General features: G+C 42.4%; 1 protein-coding gene across 1 annotated transcript in view; it reads right to left on the bottom strand.

The window, feature by feature from the left end:
* Nucleotides 1-878, bottom strand: part of LOC143943922 (uncharacterized) — a 36,679-nt gene extending 35,801 nt beyond the window's left edge. Inside the window, exons 1-2 of the mRNA XM_077465138.1 lie at nucleotides 691-878; nucleotides 534-602 (exon numbers count right to left, since the gene is read on the bottom strand). Coding sequence (XP_077321264.1) covers nucleotides 534-602; nucleotides 691-850 — 229 coding nt within the window. The 5' untranslated portion in view covers nucleotides 851-878. The remainder of the gene's footprint in view (nucleotides 1-533; nucleotides 603-690) is intronic.
* Nucleotides 879-22,667: the final 21,789 nt, after the last annotated feature.

Raw genomic sequence — 22,667 nt, 5'->3', positions numbered from 1 at the left:
TGTTTGTTGATGTGTGTTATAATATGAATACCTATGGCATTGTTCGCATGGATCTGAGATTCACGACTGTACTATGAAAGTGATCTAAATATGTATAGAAGTGAACCCTTGTTATTGATGGAAAAAAGATAACTTTAATAAAAATTATTGGAACACAATGTTCAAGCTTTAAAGATATTATTACTATAAATAAATACTGTATAAAGATAAAATTAAATAATTATCCATTAGCATGGCAATCCAAAAATAAATTACAAAAACAGTAAAAAAAATAAAAAAAAAGGAGGCACTTACCTGTCCTGGTTCCAGCGGCGAGTGCTAGGTGCACGACACTGATCAGGCGCCTCAGTTCAGAGCGGCGACGTTCTGTCAGATTACGTAAGTTACACAAGCGCTTGCGTTACCTGACGGAACGTCATAGAGGCTCTACCTGTCACTGCTTGAGTGAGAAGCAATGACATTGGAATCGACAATGGAAGGCTGGACAAATGGAAAAGGATCCACTGTATTAGTGTCACTACTACAGTACTTACTGGATGTTGATGCAGAGGACGACGACTCCTCCTCCGGCCTCCGCTTCCGGCGGCGCTCCTGGATACGATCTTTAAATAAAATCAAACACAACATTGTTAAATGTCCGATGCTTGACAAACAAAAAACCGTCCTGCACAATGTAATGCTGATACCAACCTTGATGAGCCAGGAGCTGGTTGATCTCCTCCTCCCCTATGCCCTCTAAAAGCTCCGCCTCATGGGGGAGGAGAGGCACCCGCTTCCCTCTGCGACCCGACTGCCTGCGTTTGCGTGCAATGGAGCTGCAAAACAAAAAGAGAAGAGAAACGGGTTCCATAATTAAACTACAATTGTATGGTATGCTAGGCAGAACTTATATTTAGCCAATTTTAATATATTAAACATTAGTAATAAATAAACAATAAACCAATATGTGTGGAGTTAAACGGCCGCGGCCTTTTTATTATAGGTTTAAATATAAATCAATATATATCTATTTTATTCAGCATAAAATTGTCAAAAAACACAAATTAATATTTTAACAACATTAACATAGCTTAGCTATTAAAGCTCAAGCCATTTAAGCACACAGAATAAACAGTCCCTTTTCAAAGAAAAGGACAAATAACCTCATAATACAGGCCGCGACATGGGAAGGGGGGGCGGGAACGTCTTCTTCTCTTCTTGTCCCGGTAACTGCCACTTGTAACGCACTTTTCTCTACCCTTATAGGCAGCAACTCGTGCCAGGACCGTTGCTGCCTGATACCACCAATCATAGGCAAGCATTTCAACTGTTCAATGACAATTGGTCTGCCAGCATCCCATACATGGTGGGTGGGGACAATTCTTGCCCCTCCCACCATTTTCATGGTATGCTAGGCAGAACTTATATTTAGCCAATTTTAATATATTAAACATTAGTAATAAATAAACAATAAACCAATATGTGTGGAGTTAAACGGCCGCGGCCTTTTTATTATAGGTTTAAATATAAATCAATATATATCTATTTTATTCAGCATAAAATTGTCAAAAAACACAAATTAATATTTTAACAACATTAACATAGCTTAGCTATTAAAGCTCAAGCCATTTAAGCACACAGAATAAACAGTCCCATAAGCCGAGCTTATGAAACATAAGCAAGGCACCCCACCCGGCCCACAGCCAACTCCACACTAGATTGGACATTCATATTAAGAATATCCAAAGCAATACCCGACAGGTGAATGCCGTCAGAGCGGTAAAAGCCCAGCACACCACCCTCCAGCTCCACGTGTCGGTAAGCAAAACCATTAATAACAGTCTTTAAATTAGCAAGAGATCGATTCATTTTCTTTCTCATTTTCTCAAAATGCCTACAAGGAGGCGAAAAACATTGTAAGCGAGGAATGACCTCGGAAAAAAAACAAAAACGCAACCAGGCATAATATTATGAAAGCAAAGTAAATCAGCCTTCATATTAGCTAGTAAATCCAAAGTTCTAATACAACCAAGGTCATTCCCAGCCAAATGGAACACCACAATATGCGGAATAGGCCATCTGGAATGCAAGAAAGAAAATACCCCTTTCAAATGATGCCATCTCATACCCTTTTGTCCATACCAATGTAACAAAAATTTTGACGAAGAGAAATCCAAATTAACACCATAGCATCTGGAAGCCGCTCTTTCATGGGCCCAATAGACAAAGGAATGGCCGATGATCCACACGATGCATTGAGAATCTGAAATTTAAACAGAATTATTAAGACGAACATAATTACGAAAACATTGAGATCGCCATCTACCAATACATTTAATATCACCGGCAGAAAGACCTAATTTAGCCGCAGCAGTAGCTGCGCCAATACGAAAGGAATGGGAAGAAAAGGCCAGATGATCCAATTTCAGATAAACCAAACATCGTTTGAAAACAGCATTAAATTGAAAATTAGTCAATGGGGAACCATCGGAATGGATCAAAAACTGCTTGTTAAAAGAGGGCCTCAAGGTCAAATAAGAAAATGTTAGAGAAACTGCACAAATCTCTACATTCACATGACAGCGAATAGTGATCCAATGACCACGACCCAATTGATCAGATTTACTCTTGGTCAAAAATAAACGGAGAACCCCAGCATCAAGGTGAACCGAAGACATTGCCATGCCTAAACTAGAAGACTTATTCAGAGGAAGAAGCTCAGATATTCTCAAAGCTCCATAAAAACACAAACAAAAAGACACTTTAAACAATAAAGCTTTGAAAGAAGAAGAACATACTATGTCAGTGGCAGCGCAAAGCTTACCCAAAACATCAACAGATATAGGCAATCTTCTATCAGGAACCTTAAATCGTTTACGATACCCTTTAAGAGCCAATTGAACAGAAAAATATGAAGTGCATGAAGAACCACCATTTAATTTACGAAAAAAGGAGACACCAGCTAGAGTCTTAACAATATAAGAATATGAGTAATTTTTTAACATTAAAGAATTAACAAAAGCTAAAACTAAACCCTCTGAAATATAAGCACAATCAAGACCATAAAGGGACAAAAAAGAACACCAAAACCCCCACGCGGCTTCGTAACATGCCCACGTGGAAGGGGCCAAAGATTGTTTAATAGCAGATTGTACTTGCATCAGACCAACGTCCACAAAGGAGGAGGACAAGGTTCCCCAATCGCCTCTGCATCCGGAACCAACTCTCGAAATTTGCCGATCTGTAGGCGAGATAAAGCATCAGCCACAACATTGTGAACACCACGCACATATTTTGCTTTCAACCAAATATTTAATCATAGACATTGCAAAACTAAACAACGTAAAAGAGAAATAACAGGTAAAGATTTAGATACTAAACAATTAATAGCAAAAACAACCCCTTTATTATCAGAATGCAAAATTATGCGTTTGTCCCGAAAATGAGCAACGACAACAGGAAAAAGCTCAAGAAGAACGATATTCTAAAGAAAACCTTGCTCAGACCAAGAAGGGTGCCACTTTTCAGCCGACCACTTACCACACCAAAAGGCACCATATCCAACACCACCCGATGCATCAGTATAAAGATTGAGTGCAGAAGCCTCACAAAATGACGATTGCCAAAGGGAAAATCCAGTAAAAGAAACCAGGAACTCTTGCCAAACTAACAAATCCTCCCAAATATCATGAGTTATTCGAATATAGTGTTTTGGCGAGGAAACACCAGAAATAGCCCGATAAAGTCGTCTAGAGAAAACCCTCCTTACAGGAATAACCCTAGCAGAAAAGGCCAACAAACCTAATAAAGATTGAATAGTCTTTAACTGTACTTTCCGCTTAGACAAAATAAAATCTAACAAAAATCTAGTTTTAAGAATTTTGTCCAGAGGAAGTCGGAACTCCATACGTACCGTATCTATTTGAACACCCAAAAATTCCAAACACGTACAAGGCAGCACCGATTTTTCATCAGCCAAGGGTACTCCAAAAAGGTCACAAATAAATCAGAATTGATTAAAAAGATTCAGGCAATCAGAACTATTCGCACTCCCTAGAAACAAAAAATCATCAAGGTAATGCAAGAAATTGCTAGAATGAGAGCTGAAACGAAGTACCCAGTCTAAAAAAGAAGAAAAAAGTTCAAAATAAAAACAAGAAATTGAACAGCCCATAGGTAAACATTTATCAAAAAAGAACAAATCATCAAACACAAAACTAAGAGAATTAAAGGCAGCAGGACGAATAGGCAGAAGCCTAAAAGCTGACTTTATAACAAAGCTGATTGACCAACACCCCTGATCAAGATCAAAGCATCATCAAAAGAAGAATAAGATACCGCACACAATTCAGGGTCAATATCATCATTTAATGACATACCCTCAGGGTAAGATAAATGATGAATAAGTCAAAAAGTACCTTTCTCTTTTTTTTTATGAATAATTCCCAACTGAGAAATTCTAAAATTAATAAACGGAGGCGTTGAAAATGGACCAGAAACCCTCCCGGCCGCAATTTCTTTATAAATCTTGTTCCGAACAATCTCTGCATAAGTAGAAACAGATGCTAAATTCCTATGAATAGTACAACCTTCCCCAGAAAAAAACAGGCAAAAGGAAGCCCAAACTAAAACCATCAAGCAAAATGTCCGCCTTCTTGCGATCTGGATACCGAAGCAGCCACGGGAGCATTCTTTCCAAAATCACCGGCATTACCGCTTTTAAGAAAGGAATCCTTCACATAGGAAGGTGCATTATGAACTTGTTTCTTGAAACAACGGACCGCAGGGTGTAAACCAGCACAATGAGCACATTCATGCTTGTATTTACAATTTTGGAGCCATTTACAATGACCTTCATTAAAATTAAAACATAAACCTTTACGAAAAGGTCCAATTACAGGTAGCAAAGGTTTAGCCGCAGGTTTTTGGGGTAACAAAAGATTAAGCCAAAGACCCACATCCTTCATACCCCATTTCAAAGAGGTATGAATAGAAAGTTTTTGTCTAAATGCTTCGTCATAAAAAAAACAAAACCTGGAAAATTTTTATAGGCCTCCAAAATAATGTCAACATGCTGGAACATACCGCAGCACAAATCTGAACGTCTTTCACCCCTTACACTTGCATATATACAAAAAGCTTGCAATCAATTTTGAAAATTGCGAGGGCTCGACCGATGTCTCTCAACATCCAATTTGTCAAATTCTCTTTTATCAGAACGATGATCTTTAAAGGACGGCAAAAGCGTCATTAAATCAATATATTCACATCTCCATATTTTTTCTTTAAGAGCCATAGGTAAATGAAAACCCAACGGTGACAGCTCACAAGAAAGCACCTCTTTTAAATACGGATCAGGAACCGAACATACAGGAACATTGGAAGGAGACACAGACAAATCAACAGACGACAAATTGACATTATGTAATACAGTAGCATCTTTAACCGCATGCACATTATCTTTCCACACTGAAGCCAAATGAGACTAATCGTCAGACGCAGAAGAAGCCGGGTCATTTAAAAATTTGTTAAATAAAGCTGACATATTAAAAACAAATTCATGTAGAACAGAGGCATCCAAAGACTCACCTCTCGATACAGTAGCAGGGGTATGATCTATAGCAGTGCCAGCAGCACGGACAACATCCAAAGGGACAGCCTGTTCAGCAGCTGTAGCAGAGTGATGTGGAATAGTAACCATAGCAACATCCTTAACAACATCAACTGCAGTAGCCATAATAGGATTATGTGCCATCACAGAGTTGCTAGTCCCTGAAACACCTTTGTCCAGCATATTGCTATTTAAATGTTTCATTTTTTTCTTCTTTTTCAAAGAAACAGCATCTGTACCTGTTTCCGAACGATTCTGTATGTCAGAAGAGTCAAATCTTCGCGGCAGTCTTCTTGTTCTCTTTTTTCTAATAGCCGGATCCACTGCGCATGCGCCGTCTTCCGAGATCGGAGAATACGCCGATTCAGCGCGGAAATCTCCGAATGACGAACCTTGCATCACGGGGTCAATAGGAGGAGCCCATCGGGAGGAAAAGGAAGTCACAGGCGGCGGAACATCCGGAGGCACTACGGAAGGAGCTGCAGTGAACACTGGAGGACCGTCAGAAACGATGGTCAGGTTAGGAAGATAGCAGAAAACCGGGCAATCGCTTCTAGATACAGCCAAACAAGACCGTAACCATTGCTCGCCATCCTCAGTGCCAGCCCGCTCAAGCACTTGCCGCAGCAACGACTCCATAACGCTAGCACCGGAGAGCAACGTCTTCTTCTCTTCTTGTCCCGGTAACTGCCACTTGTAACGCACTTTTCTCTACCCTTATAGGCAGCAACTCGTGCCAGGACCGTTGCTGCCTGATACCACCAATCATAGGCAAGCATTTCAACTGTTCAATGACAATTGGTCTGCCAGCATCCCATACATGGTGGGTGGGGACAATTCTTGCCCCTCCCACCATTTTCAATCCGAAAATGACATCAACACATGAAACAATTGTAGAATGAACCAGTAGTATGAAATGCAAATGGCATTTTTGGATTAGGCACTTTTTTTCATTTAGCCCAAGATTTTCACATTTTTTATTAACCAAATTCATTTTAAGAAAAAGGTATGCTTTTTTGATCCATAATAAAATATAAAAGACAGGATTGGGATTGTGCTGAGTAAATAAATATTCATATAGATGTCCACTGTCCAGTCCACCTTTCTAATTAGGCGCTTGTGTGAACTGTGTATGGTGTAAATTTCCTTTCTTGTGTCTTTTGCATTAACCACTTGTGGATTTGGACCCCTCCACATATGGTGGCGGGTCCGCAAGCTGGTTAAGTCCAGCCACCATAACAAAATTTTTTGTTTATTTTTTTATACTTATACTTTATATCTAATGCCACCAATAAAAGCTCTATATGTGGCGGGAAAAGGGCATACATTTAATTTGGGTAGTACATCGCAGGAGCGTCCAATTGTCAGTTAACCACTTCCTGACCGGTGCACGACAATGTACGTCAGCAGAATGCCACGGGCAGGCATATTGGCGTACAGGTATGGGCATTTCTATATGCCACCCTGCCATCGCGTGCGTGCCACCAGTCGGGACCCCCATGAGTCCGGTCGGGGGTCCCGCGGGCTCCATCGCTGTGGGGATACCCGCGATCGTCTCGCTGGGCGGATGAACGGGGAGATGCCATTGTAAACGGCATCTCCCCATTCTGCCTAGCAACAAGTGACTGATCTCTGCTACATGTGATTGGAGCAGAGATCAGTGTTCAGTCACTAACACACAGCCACGCCACGCAAAGTTAGTAACACGCCCCTAGGACAGACTTAACCCCTACACTGCCACCCCCTGGTTAACCCCTTCACTGCCAGTGTCATTTACACAGGAATCACTGCATTTATATAGCAGTGATTGCTGTATAAATGACAATGGTCCCAAAAATGTCCGATGTGGCCGCCAGTCGCAGTCACAATAAAAATCGCTGATCGCCTCCATTACTTGTAAAAAAATAATAAAAAAAATGCCATAAAACTACCCCCTATTTTGTACACGTTATAACTTTTGCGCAAACCAATCAATAATCCCTAATTGGGATATTTTTTTTTTTTTTTAACCAAAAATATGTAGAAGAATACGTATCGGCCTAAACTGAGGAAAAACATTTTTTTAAATAATTTTTTTTTTTTAGCAAAAAGACAAAAAAAAGAAAAAAAGAGAGCTTTATTTGAGGGAAAAAAAAGGCCAATTTTATTTGGGAGCCACGTCGCACGACCGCGCAATTTTCAGTTAAAGCGACACAGTGCAGAATCGCAAAAATTGCCACTGTAATTTGGCAGCCAAATCCTCTGGGGCTGAAGTGGTTAAAATGTAAATACATTTTTTAAAAATAAATCAGAAACGTTACTTACCGTTTTAGGTCGCTGAATTTTTTACGACAGGCAGTCGGGTCACGCTGGTGGTGGTGCATCTCCTCCACCTTCCGGGCAATCTCCTCCCACTTCTGCCTCTTCCACTCAGGCGTGGTCTCTCTAGAGCGGGGGCCACACAGCTGCATCCAGCAAGGAAGGGTTTCTCTTATAAGGACCTGGGACTCTATATGAGTCCAGGTTATGTTCCTCTTCCTGCTGGATGCAGCCTGTTTCCCCCTCTTGCCCTGTGATTTCCTTCTTGGGACTGGCATTGGCACATCTGCTGCCACAGTAGATGGCTCTGCTTCCTTCTCCGATGCCTCCGAGCGCATGATATTGGTCGCCGCCATTTTCGATCTCCACTGACTGGACGCTGGGGCGGAGACGCACGGAAAGGAACGACGCAGATTCGACATGAACGACGCAGTTTCGACACAGCAACTTAAAACATACACGTATAATAATATTCAACGGGATCGTTGCACGTTTATAATAATATTCAACGGGATCGTCGCAACTATACGACACTGCAATCGTACATTTCAGCAATCGAATGCTCCGCCTATAGGCTATATAGTTTAGCAGCTCCATCGAATCTTCTTTATCCATTGGACAGATACCATAAGCCTTCCAAGACAGATTCGACCGTAATTCATGTGGATTTTCGGACGAATGCAATTTTTGAACGAAAAACTAAATAAATAAAAACGAATTTCAGGAGTAACTAAATAAATAAAATTTTCGGACAAAAACGAAATAACGAAACGAAATATTCTACTCTGCTCATGTCTACTGCATTATGGCCATTGTATTGGATAGTATGCTCCTCTTCTCAATGTACAGTGAGGGAAAAAAGTATTTGATCCCCTGCTGATTTTGTACGTTTGCCCAAAGACAAAGATATAATCAGTCTAAATTTTGATGGTTGGTTTATTTGAACAGTGAGAGACAGAATAACAAAAAAAAATAAACAAAATCCAAAGTTATCAATTGATTTGCATTTTAATGAGTGAAATAAGTATTTGACCCCTTCACAAAACATGACTTAGTACTTGGTGGCAAAACCCTTCTTGGCAATCACAGAAATCAGATGTTTCTTGTAGTTGGCCCTACCAGGATTGCACACATCTCAGGAGGGATTTTGTTCCATTGATCTTTGCAGATCCTCTCCAAGTCATTAAGGTTTTGAGGCTGACAATTGATAACTCCAACCTTCAGCTCCGTCCCTGGTTTCCTATGGTACAAGTTCACATCTATGCATTTTACAGACGGTGCTTTTTTAAAAATGGTTGGGGACTTTTTTCCTGCAATTTGGGGGTAATGGACTTCAATGGAACCGAACCAGAAATGCAAGTGCTGTGTTTCTGATGCAATTTTTGATGTGTTTTGTGTTTTTTTTTGTTTTTTTACACGGTATATAGCTGGTTGCTAAACAGGGGGCTGGGTCCTTAACAACCAATGAGTCATCAGTTGGTTCCCAGCTGACAGCTGAATGTGGGAAAAAATTTGCCGGCAAAAGAAAATCAACGTGCCCCCCTCCCCCAAGTCTATACCAGGTCCTTTGGGGATTGAGAGTATGGATTCAGAGGGAACCCCCCCCCCACCAGGTTAAAGAAAAAAAGGAGTGCCCCCCCCCCATAATCCATATAAGACCCTTATCTGAGCATGCCTGGCAGGTCAGGAAAGGGAGGGGGCGACCGAGCGCCCCCTCTCCTGAACCATGCCAGGCCACATGCCCTAATAAGGGGGGGGGGTGGGTGCTTGGGAGGGGTGCTCTGCCCCCCCCAAGTACCTTGCCCCAATGTTGATGGGGACAAGGGCCTCTTCCCCACAACCCTGGCCGGTGATTGTCTGAGTCTACAGATCCGCCCCACTTGAATGGGCATCGTACCCCTACCCATTCACCTCCAAAAAACAGTGAAATGTAAAAAAAAACTGTTTTTTGACAAGTCCTTTATTAATAAAATAGCTCTGAGCTGTCTCTCCTGCCGCCATCTCTCCTGCCACCGCCTTCTCCTGCCGCCGTCTTCTCCTGCCGCCGTCTTCTCCTGCCGCCTTCTTCTCCTGCTGCCGTCTTCTCCTGCTGCAATCTTCTCCTGCTCAAAACCCACTAAAAAAAGAAAAAAGACGCTTTTTTTTTGTGGCCGTCTTCCTCCATTGTGTTTTTCGCCCGCTGTGTGGCATCTCCTATATAGATATGGGGCGTGGCCATCTGATGACATCACCCAGAGAGTCCGCCCCTTGTAACATCACAAGAGGCTAGCTCTCCGGAAGGGCCTGGTATAGACCGGGGGGGGTACGCCGTTTTTCAGAATTTTTTTTTTTTGCCGGCAATTTTATTAATTTTTTTTTCTTTTTACATTCAGCTGATGGCTTATCAGTTGTTAAGGATGCGACGGCTGGCTTCCCGGCCCCCTCCTTACATACAAAATGCAAAACATACAAAAATGCAAAAAGAGGGTTTTAAAACGCAAAACGCACTGCAAAATGTGCCTGAAAAATGCAACAAGTGCAGCCACATAGATGTGACCCTAGACATAAGCATAATCCCAAGCCTGCAGATCTGGCCCGTGTTTTTGGAGCTGTCCATTGAAGCACTTGCTCCCGTTCCCTGTGTTTGATGGAATTTGCAGATGATTTCAACAGTTAAATCCTGGCTTATGGTCACGGGACCATGAGCTGATTCTGCAGAACTCCTTGACCATCTAATCTGTTATTCGGTTTTGTGACCTTTTATTAGTATAAATGTTATAATGCAGTAGGTCCACTTAAACTTCTGTCTGTTTTTACTTTTGCCCTTTTACGTTGACAACCCCACCAAAGGAGGCGTCTCAAGACCCAGTGCTGTTGTATATTAACCCTGTTGTGCCCGGACTATTAGGGCTCATGCATGCTGGATGTATTTGCTTTTACAGTGTAAAAAACTGCCGTATTTCAGTGCCTGGGGGTCACAGGTGGTGCATACAGCTTGCTGCGAGCACATCTAAACCGTACTCGCATTCAGGGCCGTATGCATACAGGAACACATTCCCCAAGCTTCACATTCAGGGCAGACCATTGATTTTGATAGGTTTCTGGCAGTGGACCATACGCAGCACCGGCGGTGACTCCCAGGCACCGAAATATGTCTGGTTTTAACACTGTATGGGCAAATGTCTTTGTGTGTATGAGTCCCCTACGGACCAATATATGATCCAGAGGTATCAGTCAGTTCTGTGCTCTTAGGACTACATACTCTGACCAATATATGCACTCTGTATGCTATGTTGTATGTTACAGACGCTGTCCAATGAATGCAGTCTGTATGCTATGTTGTATGTTACATGCTCTAACCAATTAACACATTCTGTACGCTATGTTGCATGTCACATACTCTGGCCAATAAATGCACTCCAAACGATATGTATTGTGATTTAAAAAACAACTTCCCCGGGACCCATTTGTTCAGCAGGGTTTCTGGGGAAATTCACCTTCTCCAGACCTCCTCTGTCTCTCTGTTGGAGCAAAAAGGAAAAGATTGTGTTGTTGGGGGACTCTGTGATGAGGGGACTGTGTGACTAGGGGGTTCTGTGATTTGGGTGATGAGGGGACCTCTGATGTGATGGGGGAAGCTCTGATGTGATGGGGGAATCTCTGATGTGATACATAGTTAGTCAGGTTGAAAAAAGACACAAGTCCATCTAATTCAACCACAAAAAAATAATAATAATATCATACAATCCCATATACCCAATTCTATACCCACAGTTGATCCAGAGGAAGGCAAAAAAAAAAAACCAGCAGAGCATGATCCAATTTGCTAAAGCAGGGGAAAAAATTCCTTCCTGATCCCCCGAGAGGCAATCAGATTTTCCCCGGATCAACTTTACCTATAAATTTTAGTACCCACTTCTATTATGTACACTTAGGAAATAATCCAGGCCTTTCTTAAAGCAATCCACTGAGCAGGCCAGAACCACCTCTGCAGGGAGTCTATTCCACATTTTCACAGCTCTTACTGTGAAGAAACCTTTCCATATTTGGAGATGAAATCTCTTTTCTTCTAGACGTAAAGAGTGCCCCTTGTCCTCTTTGTTGACTGTAAAGTGAATAACTCAACACCAAGTTCACTATATGGACCCCTTATATATTTGTACATGTTGATCATATCCCCCCTTAATCTCCTCTTATCAAGAGTGATGGGGAAAACTCTGATGTCATGAAGGGACCTCTGATGTGATTTGGGACCTCTGATGTGATGTGAGAACCTCTGATGTAATGGGGGAATCCTTGATATGATGGGAAGGTCTCTGATGTGCTGGGGGACCTTGGGGATCTCTGATGTGATGGGGGAACCTCTCGTATGAGGGAGGAGCTCTGATGTGAACCTCTAATATTATGGAGATCCTCTGATGTGATGGCGGATCTCTGATATGAGGGGGGACCTCTGATGTGAGGGAGAACCTCTGATGTGATCTGGGAACTTCAGATGCGATGGGGGGTGTGATGGGAGTCACTTTGGGTGGGGGGCTTGTGGAACCCAGTGTACCTTGGAGAGCACTGGAAGCTCCTTATCCAGCTTCCCTGGCTCCTCCTATGTTCAAGTTACCTTGTGTCTATTAAGGGCACAGGGTGACCGAGACCTCCAGTTGGGTCTGCCTAACCCAACTCACCATACAACCACACCGGACTCAGCATTTCCTTTTGACACTGTTGTCCTGGATTCTGTCTGTGTGGTTTGTGCTGAAAAAGTGAAGGGGCTCTTTTCACTTGGGACATTAATGTTTGTGAGCAATATCCTTCACCTTTAAGACTGCTAAACTCTTGTAAGAGTATTTCACAGACCATTGTTAGATAGTTCTAGGGGGGAGTGGGGGTTGTTATGTGTTTAAGTGCCTGTATCCTATTGTTCTGGTTTGTGTCTGCCTTAGGAGCAACCTGTTATGGGATGTACAGTGGGGCAAAAAAGTATTTAGTCAGCCACCAATTGTACAAGTTCTCCCACTTAAAAAGATGATAGAGGCCTGTAATAGTCATCATAGGTATACCTCAACTATGAGAGACAAAATGTGGAAACAAATCCAGACAATCAAATTGTCTAATTTTTTAAAGAAATTATTTGCAAATTATGGTGGAAAATAAGTATTTGGTCACCTACAAACAAGCAAGATTTCTGGCTCTCACAGACCTGTATCTTCTTCTTTAAGAAGCTCATCTGTCCTCCACTCATTACTTATATTAATAGCACCTGTTTGAACTTGGTATCAGTATAAAAGACGCCTGTCCAAAACCTCAAACAGTCACTCTCCAAACTCCACTATGGTGAAGACCAAAGAGCTGTTGAAGGACACCAGAAACAAAATTGTAGACCTTCACCAGGCTGGGAAGACTGAATCTGCAATAGGCAAGCAGCTTGGTGTGAAGAAATCAACTGTGGGAGCAATAATTAGAAAATGGAAGACATACAAGACCACTGCTAATCTCCCTCGATCTGGGGCTCAACGTAAGGTCTCACCCCTTGGGGACAAAATGATCACAAGAGCGGTGAGCAAAAATCCCAGAACCACACGGGGGGACCTAGTGAATGACCTGCAGAGAGCTGGGACCAATGTAAGAAAGGTTACCATCAGTAACACACTATGCTGCCAGGGACTCCGATCCTGCAGTGCCAGACGTGTCCCCCTGCTTAAGCCAGTACATGTCTGGGTTCATCTGAGGTTTGCTAGAGAGCATTTGGATGATCCAGAAGAGGTTTGGGAGAATGTCATATGGTCAGATGAAACCAAAGTGGAACTGTTTGGTAGAAACACAACTCGTCGTGTTTAGAGGAGAGAGAATGCTGAGTTGCAACCATAGAACACCATATCTACTGTGAAGCATGGGGGTGGCAACATCATGCTTTGGGGCTGTTTCTCTGTAAAGGGAACAGGACGACTGATCCGTGTACATGAAAGAATGAATGGGGCTATGTATTGTGAGATTTTGAGTGCAAACCTCCTCCCATTAGCAAGGACATTGAAGATGAAACGTGACTGGGTCTTTCAGTATGACAATGATCCCAAACACACCGCCCAGGCAACGAAGGAGTGGCTTCGTAAGAAACATTTCAAAGTCCTGGAGTGGCCTAGCCAGTCTCCAGATCTCAACCCCATAGAAAGCCTTTGGAGGGAGTTGAAAGTCTGTGTTTCCCAGCGACAGCCCCAAAACATCACTGCTCTAGAGAAGATCTGCATGGAGGAATGGGCCAACATACTAGCAACAGTGTGTGACAACCTTTTGAAGACTAAGGCTCCATGCACACTGGAGCTAAAAAAAAGCTGTTTCCGGGCGACAGATAACTGGCAGAAAATGCTGGTTGAAACGTGATTTTGGCAGCATTTTGCATTGCCGTTAATGCACGTTAAGCAGCGCTAGCTTTTAGCAGCATTTCTCTGCCTCTATTCAAAATCAATGGTTCCCTATGGGAGCCCATTGATTTGAATAGAAGTCGCACCAGAAGTCGGATCATCATGATCCGACATGTGGTGCGACTTGTGTGCTGAGGATGAAGAACCCCCGCCAAAATAAAATAAAAATGGCCCCTATCCCAAACCCAATATCCGGAAGGACAGAATGAGTACAGTAGTGAGCACTTTGGAGAACACATTTGGTGTCCGAAGAGCTAAAGATCAACTCCGCAAACGCTGGTATAAAATGCAGGGAGCCAGATCAATACAGGAGAATAAAAAGGCGCTCAAAAAAAGTGAGTACTTTTCGCTTATCTTGACATTCGTACCTACCCGTGGTAAATCTGGTGTATTAAACTGTCGTCTGCTTGATCGTTCGTATGACTGTACGTAAATGGCGCGTATCAGTATATGGTATTGGTTTAGGTTTTTGAGTTCTTATTTCTTTTATTGTTGTTAATGATACCTTGAATTGTGACATTCAATTTAGGATCTCCTTGTGTACATATCTTTATAGCTACAACTGTTTCATCACTTTATTCAGTGTAATGTATTGTAATTAAGATATATAAGTTCCACATCTCAACTGGGGATAATTTCGTGTAGTTTAGGACATCATAGAACATTTTTTGAGATCATCACACACAGGGACTCAAGGGGATGATTCTGGTGTGTCCATCTATGAAACTTGGCTAAATGATGTAAAGTATCACAGTTTGTTTAAAGGCTAGGTTCACACTGCTGCTATGTATGAGATCGGATGTGGTTCGCACCGCACTGTAGTGCAAATCACATGTGATCTCTATGCGATTTCAGCCATACAGGTAGTATGGCAGAATTTGCATGGCATCCAGCACAAACTTGTACAGGACCCTTTTTTTAAGCCACAGCAGAATCGGATCGCATGGGTGTTCACACCATGCGATCCGATTCCTGTCTGAGTTTGCAGATCGCACTGCACTATGCAAACTGATCTGAGGGTGTCATTAAAGGTTTCACTGACACTCCCAGCAGTTTGCATAGGGTCATGTGAACTGCCTCTGGGAGGCATGCGATGTGGGAACCCACAGTAGATTTGCAGCTTTCACGCATCACAGCAGTGTGAACCCAGCCTAAAAGGGATTTTTTTTTTTTTTTTTTTTTTTTGCCACCTCAGTGAATTTATTCGGGAGACTCAATTCACCTTTGAGCTCATATTTCTCTCCTCCCAGTTTGCACATCATTGTGGCTTATTTATTCAAATATTTTCTTCTCTTTTTTCATTTCTTTCCTCTTTTCTTTTCTTTACTATTTAAAAAATTTATGTATATCCGAAAATAGGTAAACAATCGAGATAACAAAACCCCACTGCCTACAACTCATTTTAGCCCAACCACCATAGTTATTTACCTTATTTTACACCTAGGTGTGTATATTCTCCCCTCCCCCCCTCCGCTCAGTCCCACCCCCACCCCCCAGCGCATGAAAGCACACACTAAATAAGAGACTACATGACAAAAGTCGCTAAAAGAGATATCACCAAGAAACACACATTCTATCTCAACTACTTATAAGGGAATCCCCAATTTCAACATTCCGAAGCTCCATATACTTTCAAACTTCTTACTATTACCCTGCTTAACAAAAAAAAACCTTTCGTTGCTAATTATTTTCTTTATATTGGCCATCCATATTTCAGGTAGTGGGCTAGAATGTGACTGCCAATTTTGAGCAATCAGCTTCCTTGCCTGGAAAAGGCATCTAGTCACTGGTATAAATATATTTTTAGGGATTTTATATCCCTCTGGTATAGCCAACAAGCAAGTCCTCACTGTTGCATCCAATGTCAAACCGAAGACTTCATTCACATGCTCTATCACCCGTGTCCAGTATCTAAAAAGTTTCGGACACCTCCAAAACATATGAATGAAGTCTCCAGCTCGGCCACATCTAGGACACTGATCATTATCTCTCCACCCTATTCTAAACATTTTCCTAGGTGTATAATATACCCGGTGAAAGAAGAAGAGTTGGGAGGCTTTCTGTGACGGAGAGATGGAGACCTTAGTTCCCTGTTCCATTATCCAATCCCAATCGGGTATGGACAGTGGGCCTACGTCCCTCTCCCATTTCCTTTTACTTTTAATCGTACCTCTTCGATCTAATACTTTATCCCCCAGCCTAGTATATAGGAATGAGATCAAGCCCTTAAGCGTGTCCCGAGACATAATTTGGGACAGCACCGGGATCTGATTCAGCTGCACCTCCTGTGATCTAAATTGGGCCTGAATTGCATGTCTGACCTGGAGGTATTTATAAAATGAGCGGTTTGATAGAGAAAATTCTGACTTTAAGTCGACAAATGACCTGATATCTGAACCCTGGAACATTTGCGCTAATTTATATATCCCTTGATTTACCCACTCCTTACATCTTTCGACTTTAAATAGCTCCTCCAGATTCCTATTATCCCATAGGGGGGCCATCACAGATATCTTCTGATATCCCAATAGGTCCTTGGCTGTTTTCCAAAGTTTAGTAACCTGAATAATCTTTGGACAGTATATATTAAACGAATTTGCCTCCAGCGCCTCCAAAAGCGTGTTATGTGGACATCCTAGCATTAATAACTTATGGCAGGGATTGGTTTCATTTATTGCTAATGCTCCAGCTAGATGTTGTAGCTGGGCCGCCAAATAGTAAAGTCTAGGATGTGGTATCGCCAACCCCCCCTCTTCCGGCGGTAGCTGCAAGGTCCGCAAGCTAATCCTCGGGGGACCCCTTTTTCATATAAAGAGTCTGAATAAGGATTCTATTTTCTTAAACCACCCTTTCCCAATCCATAATGGTGAATTGTGGATAAAATACAGAATTTGGGGGAGCCATACCATCTTAACCAGGTTGCAGCGACCCGCCAATGAGAGGGGGAGGCGGCTCCAGATATCAGCCTTTTGTTTTAGCTTCACTAAAAGAGGGGATAGGTTATCTTCCAGATAAGAATTTACATCTCTAGTAATCCACACCCCCAGATATTTAAACTTCTCTACCTGCTTCAGATTCACGATATCCTGAGGAGCGCCAGTAGACCCCCTTACCAATGGCAGCAAGGCGGACTTATCCCAATTAATGGTTAATCCTGATATAAGACCAAATTCTCCAATCATCTTCATTGCCACTTTCAATGAATTTTGAACATCCCCTAAGAACAGCAAGACGTCGTCGGCAAACAATGCGATTTTTTCCTCCGACTGTCCTCTCCTAAATCCCTGTATATTAGGGCAGGCCCTAATGGCAATAGCCAGCGGCTCCATTGCCAAAACAAATAATAAAGGGGAAAGGGGGCACCCCTGTCTCATGCCTCGTTCCAACAGGAACGTCTCAGAGAGCTCATTATTAATTTTAATTTTCGCTCTTGGATCAGTGTAGAGTAGTTTTACCCATTTGATGAAATTTGGGCCAAACCCAAATCTAGTAAGCGCTTTAAATAAATATACCCATTCGAGGGTGTCAAATGCTTTGGCTGCATCCAGAGTCAGAACTGCTCTGGCGCCTCCATTATCTACCGGAATCTGGGTGTTCAAGAAGAGTCTACGGATGTTAACACTGGTGGATCTATTCGGAATGAAGCCCGACTGATCAGGGTGAACGAGTTTATGGACACTTCTTTTTAAACGTGTTGCGAGCACTTTTGCTAAAATTTTTACATCCGACCCCAAAAGCGAGATCGGACGATATGAGGCCGGGTCCATAGGGTCCTTATCCTCTTTAGGAATAACCACTATAGTGGCTTCCAGCATCGAGGAAGGCAAAGTTCCATACTCCAAGGCCTGCCTCAATGTCTCCAGCAATTGTGGGAGCAGGACCTCTCCATACCTCTTGTAGACCCCGATTGGTAGTCCATCGGGCCCTGGTGCTTTTAAGTTAGGCATCTCTGCCACCGCTTTTTGGCGTTACTCAATAGTAATTGGGGCCTCCAGTATTGCTAAATCTTCTTCTGTTACTGTTGGCATATCTAAAATCCCCAGAAAAGCAGCCATGTCTCCCCCTTCGCTCCCCCCTTGGGATTTATATAATGAGCTATAATAGTGATAGAATGTATTATTAATAGTGGATGATTCAGAAGTGGTCTCTCCCCCTGGCGTCCTAATTGATAATATCGCTGGGGGGGCCGTATTTGCTTTAACCAGCAAAGACAATATTCGTCCCACTTTCTCTCCCTCCCCAAAATTTACTTGTTTCTGCAATATGCGCCTATTATCCATCTTACGCCTGGTAATTGTCCTATACTCTTGCTGATTATCAAGCCAAGCCTTCTGCGTAATAGGATTCGGATTAATAATATATTGTCTTTCTGACAATGACACCGCCTTAATGGCTTCCTCTTCCTGTTTTTTCGTCTCGGCCCTATTTCTAGCAATTTGTTGAATAAAGAGACCCCTCAAAAAGGCCTTTAAAGAGTCCCACACAACACCCGCTGATGCTGTACCCATATTAACGTAGATAAACTCCTTTAATTCAGTTGTCACCCGGTCAGTATCCTTTATTAATTCCAACCATGAAGGGTCAATTTTCCATTGGCCAGAGTATTGTTTCTTACCTACACAGAGTGTCAATATTAGGGGGGAGTGGTCCGAGACTCCTCTCGGGGGATATTCCACCTCATCCACTCGTGGCAACGCACTACTATTCACCAAAGCCATATCAAGTCTCGATAGTGTAGAGAAAGATGCTGAGTAGCAAGAATACTGTCGCTCCCCCGGATACCGAATGCGCCATGCGTCGCATAGACCAATTTCTTGTAAGAAGCGGGCTAGCCTCATTTCATCTCTCCCTGTTGGTATATTTACAGTTGGGAACCTGTCCAAAGCTTTATCCAAGACTTCATTAAAGTCTCCTATTGCTATCACAGGGATGCCGGGTTTATCTATTACAAAAGATAGTAACTCATATAGAATCTCCAGTTTAAATGGAGGGGGGACATACATATTGGCCACCACGTAGGGATTATTTTCAATTTGACAATATAGGAAAATGTATCTACCCTTTACATCTATGAGACTGTTATAGCAGGAGAACCGGACAGCCTTATCAACAAGAATGCTAACCCCTCTTGCATAGGTTGAGAATACGGAATGGAACTGGGTCTGGAATTTCCGACTTTGTAAACACCGTGTCGTCTCACCCGTTAGATGCGTCTCCTGGAGACACAATAATCCGGGTCCTTTGCCCTCTAGGGCTGACAAAACCACTTTTCTTTTAGTCAGATCTCCCAGGCCCCGCACATTCCACGATATTATCTTAATCCTTTTCGCCTGCATCGCTACTTAATGACCCATACATTGGGCAGTTTTAACCAAAAAAGTAAAAAAAAGAAGTGAAAAAATATACAAAATAGTAATACCAAAAAATCTTTTCCCTTTTTCCCCTTAACTTTACATACGTGTATCCTATATACTATATAATATTTTCTCACATCCCCTTCTAAATAGTGCATCTCTAAATTTGTGTATCCTTGTATTATTTTTGTTATTCTTCCCTTACCCCACCTTCCCATCCCATCTCTCCCACCTCCCCACTTACCAAACTCCCTCCCCCGCCCCCCTCGCCCCATAGGGCTACCCCCTAGGGGTATATTTGTGGCCTTCTCACAGCACTCCCACCACTCGCCCATACCAATCTTACTGGGTGCTTTCACCCAAAATCTACACCCACTCATGGGAACCCTTTGTCCCCCACTACAAATACCTACTTGTACTCCACACACCCTTATTGCTCAACCCCTACCCCCCACCTACATTGTGCACTACACCAGCTACAAAAATTTGCAACAAGCATACCCCCTGTTCCTGCCCACCCCCCCCCCCCCCTAAAATGTGTACCCCCGAATCCCTTGAAATCCACCTAACTGCCCTATAGTATGTATTTATAGGTCCTTTTTAGTTTCATCTAGCCATTGGGATGCTTCCTCTGGCGTATTGAAAAAAAACGTCTTTCCTGATGCAATCACCCTTAGGCGAGCTGGATAGAGGAGTGCATACTCTAACCTATATTTAACCATTTCTCGTTTGACTGGCATAAATTCGGCTCTTCTTCTAAAAGGGAATTTAAATGATGTATTCAACTAGGATTTTGTAACAACTAGCTAATAATTGTACACCACTTCGAACCAATGTTTAATATTCAGATTTCTTGATTTAAATATCACTGGGCTTAAAAGTCTACCTTTTTTGGTTTGTTTCATTCTCATAGGGGAACAAAGACTCAGACATGAGTTGGAGCAGCCCAGGACCCCTCGACCTCACCAGCCTGATTGGGCAGTTAGCCCAAGCCCAGTGCCAGAGGACCCCAGCCCAGTGCCAGAGGTGGAGGTAGAAGAAGAGGTGGTGGAGGTACTCACCCCACAAAGTGAGTGTCTGACAACGCAGCTTAAGGTAAACCATTAATGCCTGCATATGTTAACACTATTTTTTTTTTTAAAAACCTTTTTTAGGTGATGATCTGGTTGTAGAAGGACAAGCCGCAGAGTCATTCACAACTGACAGCGCCCAGAGGCTGATTGGGCAGATCATGGTCTGGAATGGCGAGATCGATTGCATGCGGAACCAGATCCGCAACATGCACAGGCAGTTGGACACCATTCAGCAGCAAATGAAGAACATGATCGATGTTTTGGGGAGAATCTAAGCCCCTTTTCCCTAAAATGCAAGATCATGTTCTTCATTTGCTTGCAAAAATCATTTTATGTTTTTTGAAATTTTAATTATGTTTTTTAGAGTCCAAATTTAGAAGATGCACACAGTGTGTCAACATGTGCTATGTGCCATCAGAGGATCTCAATGTACGTATTTTGTGTTTGCAACCCCTTCCTCATTCTAGTATGTGAGAGGAAGGGATTGCACCCACAAAACGCATCCATTGATCACTCATAATGGGAGATAGCACATGTTGACATTACCAATTTTTGGTGCACATCTTCTAAATTTGGCTTTTACCCTTGTTTTATGTAAATAGTTCAACTTTTAACATCCAACAAATATGTATGTGTGTATATATCTAGATTTTTTATTCTTAAAAAAAAAAAAAAAATTATATATATATATATATATATATATATATATATATATTGTTTACTACAAAAAATCTATATTGTTTACCAAAAAATTAGCAAAATAAGATATTGTTTACTACAAAAAATCTATATTGTTTACCAAAAACACAAAAACAAAAAAAAAGGCACTTGTTTCAATGTGCACTATTACAACTTTTCTAAAAAGATATGTGTGTGTGTGTGTGTGTCTCCTCCTTTCAATACTCAATACCTTTTTTGGGAAGTAATTTTGTGTTTTCTGTGACAAAGGACCATATTTCCTATTGGGAAAAAAAAAAAACACTTTGCAATACAAATGCACTATGACAGGAATATGCAATTAGTGGAAATCCAGCTGTTAAATAACTAAAAGTCCCATGAAGCATAGCAAGACTGACAGCTACAAGCATGAGACCCAGAGGCATGATGGACTTGTAGTTTTGCACCAGCTGCAGGTCTGCCAATTGCATATCCCTGAATTAGGAGAATGTAGGAGACAACCACCTTGAAAAGCAAACAAGAACCAAACTTAAAAATTTGATCAGACAATAGATATTTGAAGAAAATGAAATCTTTATTGCCCAGCTGGCATTGGAATAGCCCCCCTACCATTAAAATAGGTGACATACTGGTCACGCACCTCACGTGCTGTTTGGGGGGCTAAGCCAGGATGGGCATGATCCAGCCCTGTGAGTTCTGGCATTAGTCCGGCCTCAGGCCCAATCGGCTGCAGGTAATGGGTTCCAGAATGTTTTCTTAAAAAGTTGTGTAAAATGCAGCAGCAGAGAATGACATAGTTCAGTTTGTACTCTGCCAAGTTTATTGCTGTCAAAAACAGACGGAACCGGCTGGCCATAATACCAAAGGCATTCTCCACAACCCTTCTTGCTCTGGCCAGCCGGTAATTAAAAACCCTCCTCTCCAGGGTGAGGGTCCTTTGGGGGAAGGGCTTCATCAAATGGTCACTCAGACCGAACGCTTCATCAGCGATAAAAACAAAAGGTAGACCCTCCACATTATCAGCATCTGGTGGCAAGTCCAGGCCACCAGTGATGAGACGGTGGCAGAACTCGGTCTGCCTAAACACTCCTCCGTCAGACATCCGGCCGTTCTTCCCCACATCCACATAGAGAAAGTCATATTGTGCTGACACCACCGCCATTAACACCACACTATGGAACCCCTTATAATTCCAGTAGTAGGACCCCGAATGGGGTGGGGGCACAATCCGCACATGTTTCCCGTCGATCGCCCCTCCACAGTTGGGAAAGTCCCAACGGGC

This window comes from Lithobates pipiens, unplaced genomic scaffold, assembly GCF_037356315.1.
Source record: "Lithobates pipiens isolate NorthernLeopardFrog02 unplaced genomic scaffold, aLitPip1_a1.2 Scaffold_1, whole genome shotgun sequence".
Classification (NCBI taxonomy): Eukaryota; Metazoa; Chordata; class Amphibia; order Anura; family Ranidae; genus Lithobates; species Lithobates pipiens.
This window is presented reverse-complemented; position numbering and strand designations above follow the sequence as displayed.